The sequence below is a fragment of the Ixodes scapularis genome, unplaced genomic scaffold (assembly GCF_016920785.2).
Source record: "Ixodes scapularis isolate PalLabHiFi unplaced genomic scaffold, ASM1692078v2 PGA_scaffold10__122_contigs__length_95168666, whole genome shotgun sequence".
Taxonomy (NCBI): Eukaryota; Metazoa; Arthropoda; class Arachnida; order Ixodida; family Ixodidae; genus Ixodes; species Ixodes scapularis.
This window is the reverse complement of record NW_024609836.1, coordinates 15,843,043-15,853,270: the sequence shown is the minus strand read 5'-3', so window position 1 is coordinate 15,853,270 and position 10,228 is coordinate 15,843,043. Positions and strand designations below refer to the sequence as shown.

The window sequence follows — 10,228 nt, the reverse complement described above, 5'->3', positions numbered from 1 at the left end:
TCCACATTAATTTTGGTGGCAGGTTCTTAATCTGCACGTTATGGTCAGTCATCTGGTGCTCAATCAAATGAAGGCCCTTGAAGGAGCCTATACAAGCATCCTTTCGGCCACACACTGCAGTAGATGTGGTCAAAGTTTCCGATAGTGACACTGTGGAAATAATAATTGAACATAAATATTACGGTTCTCTCTTCCCAGGTACAATGCCGCTTGTTAAAATATGGAGTGCAGACCTCTCTGTGAGAAAAGTTGGAAACGTGAAAACAATGAGCGACGTCATAACAATTGCTAAAGAAAAAGACACATGCGCTTCAGAGAAGTCTAAGGTAAGACAGTGCTATTTTTTATTATTCCATTCAGTTGCTTTCATAAGAATATTTGTTTTGACAGGTGTTTCTGCAAGATTGGACTGAACTTGAGGATGAGGCATTCGGTGAACTGCTTTTGGAACTGCCGTTTGAACGAACAGTATTCATTGTGGCAGAAAAAACACCATGCAAAGCACTTGACGAAACACAACCAGGTATTACTTTTTTTGTGCATGATGTTCCAGATTGAATTTTGCTGATCCAAGCATGTCATAAAATATTAAGCAAGCACCCACAAGCTGGACATAACCACACAAACATGAGGTTTGGTACTTCTTAGGTCTAGCATCAGAAAAGCAGTAGTGGCAGGTGGTAGGCCAAGTGCAAGTCAGCTGGCTAAGTATTTCAAATTAATGTTTTGTCACTGGAAAAGGAACTGAAGAGATGTTGCAACCCACATCAGAAAAGCTTATGAAACTTGTGGTCAATTATGATGTACTATCGGGGAAGAATGAAATGCGAACTGAGGAGTGCTAGGCTCGCTGTACAAGCTACGCCACCTGGAAGTGAGCCTACGGGCGAGGGTGCGTGGCCTACTCTGATGTGTTAACACCCTTCGCTCGGCGCTCTCCAAGCTTCGGCAGTGTGCTGAAAACTATCACCGCTATCTTTGCTCGCTCGGCGCGTGCAACGCGATGAAGCTTGCTGCTACTAGCAGCTGAAGGGCGTGCTCCTGCTACTAGAGGCGAGCTTCCTCGCGCCGCATGCGCCGAGTGGGCAAAGATAGCGGTGATAGTACTGCCGAAGCTTAGGGAGTGCCGAGCGAAGGGTGTAAACACATCCGAGTAGGCGTCGCACCCTCGCCCCTAGGCTCACTTCCAGGCGGAGCAGCCTGTACCGCAAGCCACGCGGTACAGGCTCTTCTGTTTGCATTTCATTTTTCCAAGATAGTACATACCATATCTACTCGATTCTAAGCACCCTCTTTTTTTTCACACCCGCGATGTTCAAAGAGGGGGGGTGGGGGGGGGGGGGGGCTACTTAGATTCGGAACATGCCCCTAAGATACGAGATTTGCACAAGAAATGTTCTAAAGGAAATAAATAAAGTAAAGACTGGAGAGTAGCCCGCTTGCCATCAATTTTTACCACGGTCGACTAGTCGCTCTCGCGACTAGTCTTTTGAGGATGCTGTAGGGCGCAAGTTTCCGACCGTTGGCTGTGACGCATAGCCAACCCTTTGCTTCTCATAGCCAGTCGTACGCGCTTTTACCTCTCGGGCGCTTACTTCGCTCACGGTGCACGTCCTTGGCATGTCGATGTACACAGGGGTCTCACCGGCATGGCCGATCTGCCCAAGTCCGTAGCGAGATTCGCGACGCAGCTTCATCACATAACGTTGGAAGTTGACAAGCTTGTCCTCGAAGTCCAGCGGTAGCTTCCGGCAAATAGTGGTGAGGCGTCTCAAAGAGAAACCGTTCCTCTTCATCATCCGCTCCACCCAGCCTCGGCTTGTGCGGAACGCCGCACTCCGAACTGTTCAGCAGCGCCGTGATTTCCGTTGTCTTCCGCGTAAGAAATAACCATTCTCTTAAACTTCATCGTATATGAAGTTCTCTTCGCATTCGTGACGGACGACTTCCGCAAACCACGTGCACACAGTGAACGGAATACGATCGCGAAGCCAACGCGAACGAATAGGCTTAACAGATTAAACAACCGACTGCAACAAGTGCAAGGAGACCAAACAGACAGAACATTTTTGATAGAGGGCACGGCAACGCACCCTCTTTCGCAACTTGCACGGATGCGAAAGTGGCAAATGGCGGTATGTGCTGCCATCTATTAACTGACGTTGAAACCAAGCGCCAGCAGGCGTTCGCGACTTCGGCGCTCGGCGATACCGGCGTCTCCGCTCTCAAATTTCTTGTCAGGAGGGGGGTGCATACATTCGCATGCAAACTTTTTTCAGGTGTTTATGTCTGGAAGTCGGGGGGGGGGGGGGGGGGGTGCTTAGAATCGGAGGGTGCTTAGAATCGCGAAAATACGGTATGTAAATAAACCAGTCTGCTTTCAATCAATTTTGCATTTTAAAAATATGCTCTGAACTGGAAGGTAGTTAGAAGTCAGCACCTCATTAAAAATAGAAATGTAGTTATACCTCTAAACCTACTACTTAGAAAGACAGTGTTAGGAAAAAAAATACCATAAAATCTTGTAAGGATGCCCACCCAAAATGAATAGGTAAATTGGGAAAAACATGGGGTGGGCTATCTTTACGCATGCGACAGCACATATTTATAGAAAAAAAAATACGATAAGACACTGGGCTGTCGACTACAAACCGTATAAAATGGAAACTGATACGGCGGATCGCAGACACGGCAAATTTGCGTTTTATGATGCGATAAACACGCGGTTTTTTGCTGCGACATCCTGTGTCAGGGTAAAGGGGTTTGCGGATGCAGCAGATTCTCTTTGCAGTGTTTGCATGTTTCTAACACACTCCCGATTCTAACGCGCAGGCAGACTTAGCTTTCAAATATTCAAAAAATAAATTGTGGCCGATTCTACTGCACAGGTGAAATAATGAAGATTGAACATATACAAATTTTATGAAACAAGCGCCAACACAAAAATAAATGCTGTGCACTAGTTGCCGTCGCTATGGAAGGGTAATCTTCCAAACAACTTTGTGAGCTCGTTGGGTTGCGAGGCCACGTAGTGCTGTCCGTTGTTACCTCTTCCGCCAGCGTGATGGTCTTTTGTTGAAATAAAGCCTCCCAATTGATCTTTGTTTCTTTCCCATCTTAAAACGGCGGACTTGAGTCCGTAGACACGAGAGAGTGTGCGCGATACGAATAACAAAATGGCGAATGTAAACAAACTTTTACGATGGTGATGGGGCTAGTCACCTTATACCAATTATTGCATTTTCTCGAGTTCCTTTAGGTGTCGATTGTAATGCGCATGTAGTTTTGAGCACCAATTCTTGGGAAAAGAAGTGTACGTTAGAATCGTGCAAACACAGTATGCGGTGCGAAGGTCACGCGGGAACCTGCCGCAAACTCGTATATTATTGAAACCGATGCCGCAAATTGCAGATGCAGCAGATTTTCATTTCACGGTGCAGCGGTTTCATGGTGCAAACATTCGGGACAACTCGTGTGTCGCGGGAACCGATATTGCTTGCGAAGATTGCGGACCAAAAATGCGGGAACCCGCTACGAACGCGCTTGTTACGGGAACAAATACCGCTGATTGCGGGTGCAGGAGACTCGCATTGTACGATACAATAAACGTGCGGGGTCAAGTTCCATGTCACATAAACCAATACGACACGTGCAGATCACAGACAAAAACGCTTGAACCCGCTAGAAACTCCCTTGTCAGACGTACCAGTACCGCAGATAACGCAGTTAATGTGATCCCCGTCTGATGTACGACAGGAATAGGGGATGGGCAATGTTTCGGAATTTTAAGATATTTAGCCTTAAAAAACAGGATGGGGGACGGCGCCCTTACGGGATTTTACGGTAGGCCTTACAGTAACACAATTTCAAACTGTTTCTTTCCTCCGCCTCTTGAGATAAAGGGAACAAAACCATCGGATTGTGATTGGTATGGTATGACTTGATGCAGGTACATCTGGCGTGCAGCAAAGGGGGCTCTCAGCTGAACGATCGCCTGAGCTGGAGACAACCAGCTTTAGTTTACAACCGGAACTCCTCCCTTGCAGCGCTCAGGATGCCTTAGTGGTAGGCAAAGCACTAATTACCAGGGACCGACTAGAGCTTGTCAGGATTGTCGTAAACAACTTAATGCAAAAGTCATCACGGCCCCAAAGAGACTGCATCAGGCGTGTGGCCGAAGAACTTGTAAAGACGTTTCCGGCGTCACTGGAGGATCGAGGGATTGACGGACAGATGATGGGCACAGGGTATGGTTCGCTTCTCCGTCAATTGGAAAACCGGGTTGAAAACCAAAACCGGGGAAAGCGGTTGTCAGCTCCTGAAGCACAGGAATCGCACCCATAGAAGAAAAGTTCTAAATCCTCTTATGGCTGCTTAAATTGGCAACCCAGGTCATCGGGAGGGGGGGGGGATATTCATGACGCAAATGAAAACAAGGAGTGGATGAAGAGAGAAGCCCTGAAGGCAACGAAGGATCTTGACCTGTCCCGGGCAATGGAACTTTCAACAGCTACATATGGTGATCAAAGAGCGTACATCAACGGCGTGAATCCCATACACTCTGTGAGAGAAGTGAAGGAGGAGTGGCCTCTCCTTTTTCATAAACCCCTGTTTTATGCACATGTGAAGACCCTGCTGGGAAAGAACATTGAGGTAAGCAACTTGTCTTCTAATGTTTTTACTGGTACATCTTCAAAAGCAGCTATTCAGTAGCAAATAGCACAAAAATTCCCAATATCAGATAGTTTACTCCCAGCAGCCAGGCTACAAATTGGTGGTGCTCAGTTAACTTATGTAAAGTTCAAAATGAACAGCACTCTTCATGGAAGGACAGGTGCAGCTCTTTAGTCTAACAATTTTTTCGTTAGCATGTGAATGTGACAGAAAATGGAAGCTCTTCCAGAAATTTGGTACAATGCATCCAAAGCGTAACAAAAAAGGCATGAACAAAAACTTCCTCTTTGTTCCAGTTTTTTTTTTTTTCATTTTCATATTTTTAATAAAAGTGAATGGAATATGCTCATTTGGGGTGACAATTTGGTCTTGAATACACGTTGTTGTCTCTATACCCTGTTCTAGGAAAGTGGAAAGTCATTAATGACATGTTTGTGCTAACTAATTTGCACAGCATATTTACTACCGTAGTAAAGGCGCCCAACCAAAATGAAGAGATAAATAGTGAAAAACATGAGTGGGCTATCTTTGGGAATGAGACAGCAAAATGTTCTAAAAAAATTATGATGAACAGAAAGGGCACCGCTACAAACCATTTGACATGGGAACCGATACTGCAGATCACGGACATAGTAAATTCGCGTTTCAGAATGCGGCAAACATGCGGGAATCCACTGCGAAGTCCTGTGTTCATGCCATGGTATAAACTTGCATGCCATATGAACCAATATCACGCGGGCAGATAATAACCGCGGGAACTCACTAAGAACTCGCACGGGAACAAATATTGCACACACAGATCGCTGACAAGGACGCGGAACCCGCTGCGAACCTGCTTGTCACACGCACTGGTACCGCAAATCGCACAGTTGGTGCGATTCCCCTCGACGGGAATTGGGGCATGAGTGACGTTTTGGAATTTTTATGCTGCGAATATTTCGCCAGACAATCGGGATGAGCGATCTCTCAGAGGAGGGCACCCTTACAGGATTTTACGGTAACTGGGTTCCAGTGCCAAGTTAGAAGGTAGCTTCCAATGACTGAGTCCCTCCCCACCTGCTAACCAACTTGTGCTGGTTGGTTAGCAGCTAAGGTTGGGGGGGGGGCTTGTGGGTTACCCTCTTTTTACAAAATGAATTGGACCAGAATATGCATGAAATCACTCTTCATGCCCCGTTCCTTACCTGCTGTCACCACTTCGCCCCCCTCCCTCCAAAAAAGGATACTCTATAACCACTGTCATCTAACCAGAGCATATTTGTTTTGCCATTCCATGATGCCATTACTAAAGTGGATATTATACTACTCAAGAATTTTTCCGGTACAGGTACCACAGATATGCAAATGCCATATTGTAATTTATGACTGCTTGACTTTTGCTCTTTTAACAATGATGCAGTTTACACGCCCATAAGTGTTCCACCGGAAAAAAAAAAGTATTCAGGTAGAAAACAATATTGTAGAGATGGATGCTCATTGTTTTTCATGAAACCTGGTTCTACAATACAATTTTGGTAGAATCTAAGATTAGATCAAGTAAGGGAAAACAAACTGTAAACAATGTTTTCTTAAATTTATGTGCTATTTTTTTTCAAGGAAACTTTTCGTGAAGGACTGAAATTATGCACTGCATTATTAGCCAGGCACTTTGCAAAGAGCTCAAACAGGGAGATTTTGTTTTGGACTGTCCAAGCTGAAGAGGCAGAGAAGCGTGGTGAGGCCATGGCAAAAGAAAAAGTGCTGCTGCCACAATTTACGTGCTATTTCAAAGAAAAGACCGAGACCCGGGTGCAGGTACTTGAGGTACGTGTTGCTAGTATACAGTTGTTTCAATGAATTCTAGGTGCAAGTTTCTATCCCAATCTGAAATGAAAGAAGAAAGGTGCTATGGCAGAAAAGAAGATAAAGTGAATTTGCAAGCTATGGTTATCCTACATTACTTTGTGGTGTGTGAATGAATGTTTGCTTCCAGTTGTTTGGATTGTTTTTCTTCACAAGTCCTGATTGCAATTTTCAGGAAGGAAATAGCATTAGAGACCTGCTGCCCTCCCTACCATGCACCCCCCAAGTGGTTGCTGTCGGTGAGCTACCTGATAGCCTTGTGCTTTCTACCTTTTTAAACAAAATTAACTGTTCTTGTAGGTGCAGAAACGAAAATTAGGCTACAACCATGTTTGACACCTTTTTAACTATTTATTCCCTTAGACCGAAAGTTTGTCTTTAGTTTGATTCACATCCACCGTACAATTGCGGCATGTCTTAAGGTAGTGTGGTAGCCAGTAATTTATATTGTGGGTTGTTGGGGGGGGGGGGGGGAGCTTGGGTTACTTTGCTGACTGAGTTGGTAGGCATTAGATTGAGAGAAAGAGGAAGGTAGATGATATACATTTGTCAGTTTTTACTATGAAAGCTTTTTAATACGTGACTAATGAAAAAAATAGAACAAAATCAGAACATGAAAGGATGTGCTGTCCTGTCTTTTTTTTTACTTCCTGTAACTCTATCCTGTAACTTAGAATTGTGTACTACTATGTACATAATATTCAGTGATGTGGAAGCTGCTAATGCACCTTAAGATGAATAACGCACGACATCATTATGCAGTTTCCTTGTTTCTTTGAGAATGTCTGATTGCATACGAGAAACAGTTTCATGATGTGCAGGACAATGTTGAGTGAGTGGAGACTCCGCAGCCCACTTACGACAGATTCACACGATGGACTAGTGTGTGCATGGATTGATTACGTCACAGGGCATCTGGAAATCGTCCGTCTCCCAGGCGCATCCACACGGAGGAGACGACAGCGAAAACGGACTTAATCTATTCGCGACCCCATAGTTTCGCGAAACATTAAAATCACAGTTCAGGCTCCTTTACTCCTACTCTGGGCGCAGCAACTAAATGTATAGTGTACGAGAGTGTGACACACTGGAACAGTTGACGAGCCGCATGAGCCCCTTCTTATTGCACAGTTGTGACTGATTTGGCGCCTCATGGATGCGGGTGGCAGAAGCCAAAATTATTTCGAAAAAAATAAAGGCCTGTGGGGAACAGCAGAATGTAAGGTAAAAAAGACGGCAACATTATGAAGTTTCGTCAAATATCTTAATAATTCTGAAATGTTTAGAGATTCACTTTGAACACATATGCGGAAAGTTAGCATTACCAAACCGGGTTTATTGACCAAGCATACTGCGCAGATTTAAATGAGCACATTTTTGTGGTCGACGCAGGTAACCGTCAAACTTTTGAGACTGGCAAACCAAATTGAGCCCATTTTCAATTTGTTTTTCAAGCGAGATGCACTAACACAACTTTTCTGGAATGCTGATTGATGTGTCAGCTTTTTTAAATGAAGCATTTTTATTCGCTCAACTAAGCCTTGCAAAAAGACAGGTGTCAGACTGTCTTCTCATCTCGGCAAGGTTACCGCTCGATAGGTAGCACATTAATTTGTTTTCTTGCGAGATGCGGCAACAAACCTTTTCTGGAACACTAATTGCGTTCTTGGCTTCTACGAATCAGTTTTATCTGCTGGATTAAGCAATATTCAACTAAAAAAAGGCAGCAGTTCGACTGCACCCTTCGTTTCGACAGCGTTTCTGTCGGCGCAGCCGTCTTGTTTGGAGAGGAGACATCACGGAGCGTGAAGAAGTCGCTCACGCTCCAAGAAAAACTCTCTGCTCGAAGAGCGTGCTCAAGTGTCGGTCTCTGGCAGCACTCCTGTCCGTTTACCAAACAGAACTTTAATCACTAGAAAACTGACCATGTTTTATTGTAAGATTAAACACTTATTGTTATGGTATGGGGGCTGCAAACCTCCCTTCCCTTTTTCATCATATAGTTGGGGGTCTAAGAACCCCCTGGCTTAAAGCACTGATGCCATGTACGTTGGAAATTTGAACTGGGGGAGATGTCAGGTGTAACACACATTCCACAAAACTAGCATTTCAGGTTGTACTCTGTGGGCACCATGTTTAAAAAAAAAAAGCTGAAAAAAACGCTTAAATACAAAAATATATATATATATATTATTGTGAGCACCTTAAAAATTGTGTGTGAATTTTTATTTCAGTCTCGTTAGTAGGAGCGTTGTAATTGCCATTATTAAAATTTCTCTGTAGCCCCACCCATGCTGGCTCTGCAGCGTGCTGGCTGCAGAGCCAGCAGCAGAGCCAGCACGCTCAGCCTGCTGGCTCTGCTGCGCTCAGCCAGAAGGCTGAGCGCAGCAGAGCGCGAGAGTGGAGATAAAAGATAGCAAAGGTAACATCATCGGTAGGGTCAGATGACCCTTGCTCACTATAAGCTGGCGGGGGGTGCCGACGATGTCACGCTTTCGGATAGATTACGGGTGGCAGAGAGGCTCACCACATGCCCTGTAAAAATCACTGCACATATTTTTCTAAATAAAAGCAGTTTATGTTTGCTTCTGCCCTACTTTAGTGAGATTACTGAATTTACGGGAGGAAATGCTGTAGAAGTCTGCTCCCAACTTGTATTTCTTAAAGTGCTTCAGATTCCCTTTCATTCTAGTTTGAGTTAGTTGCACAAGCCTGTGCCATTGCAGGAAACAAGAGCAAATGCATTGCTCTACTATTTTGCTTAAATGTTCAGCCAGTGGAGAAAGGTTCAGATTCCAGTATGCTCAAGAAGCTATACCTTTAACCCCTTAACCATTTTGAACGAACCTAGTGCGTCCACCTAGAGCTGTCCCCAATCCATTTAGGACGAGTGTACCACACACTATCGCTCGCCTCTTGGCTATTTTGGACGACCCAGGCTCGTCCAGAGCATAGTTTGCAGCACTGCCGAGATGGCAGCGCATATTGTTTTACTGAACACTCTTTTAAAAATGGCAACCAATGGTGGAGACATGTGCGGCCCGGGCTGCACGTGCAATAAAAATTTTAAAGAGCAGTTTAGAATCAAAATTTGCCAAAAAAAAGTTTGAAAAACAGGCTAAGGGGTTAATTTGAAATAGGTTTGGTTGGGAGGTGTGCTAGAGATGTGGCTGAATAGAATGTGCTTAGTATCGCTGAATGATTTCGCAATCTTAATTTGGTGGTTTATTTTTTTCTCATGCGTTTTACTATGTTATCAAATCCTTTGAACTTTTTACTTCGGGTTCAATTTATTGGAGGTTGTTCTTACATGTCATGTACAATTCTAGTTTTGATTGTTTATTTATTTCTAATCATCTTCTGCTCTTTATTTCAAGGTGTGCTTACATGCAGCATAAAGGTACCCAGGAGGTATTCAATTGAAGGGCAGCAAAGACACGAGCATGGAGGTGCATCTAGATGTCCAGTTCAAGTACAAACTTAATGTAGTATCTCTTCACACTTAAAGCCAGTCATGTCTTCCAATAAAGGTAATGTTTCAAGACTTTTTAATTGGTTTGTTTGTTCAGCTGTCATATAGGCACAGTGATCTCACAGACAAAAGCCCGGCAATGTGTAGTACATCTTGTGTGCTCATTTTCTTTTGCAAAAGACTGTTGATGCCTTGCCTGGGATAAAAAAAAATTATACGAGTTCATATATTAAATGACGG

The 10,228-nt window shown here is 44.2% G+C and overlaps 1 protein-coding gene across 3 annotated transcripts; it reads left to right on the top strand.

Moving 5' to 3' along the window:
- The first annotated feature begins 402 nt into the window (after positions 1–402).
- On the top strand, positions 403–10,022 carry LOC115319518. 3 transcript variants are annotated; one of them, XM_042288741.1, is made up of 5 exons: positions 403–523; positions 3,950–4,653; positions 6,271–6,477; positions 6,692–6,755; positions 9,894–10,022. In XM_042288741.1, the coding sequence occupies exons 2-5, from the start codon at positions 4,444–4,446 to the stop codon at positions 9,998–10,000; spliced, it is 588 nt and encodes a 195-aa protein (XP_042144675.1). In that variant the 5' UTR covers positions 403–523; positions 3,950–4,443; the 3' UTR covers positions 10,001–10,022. The 3 variants fall into 3 exon arrangements, with proteins under 3 accessions (XP_042144675.1, XP_042144677.1, XP_042144676.1); XM_042288743.1 differs by lacking the exon at positions 3,950–4,653; XM_042288742.1 differs by lacking the exon at positions 403–523 and having other exon boundaries at positions 3,296–4,653.
- Positions 10,023–10,228: the final 206 nt, after the last annotated feature.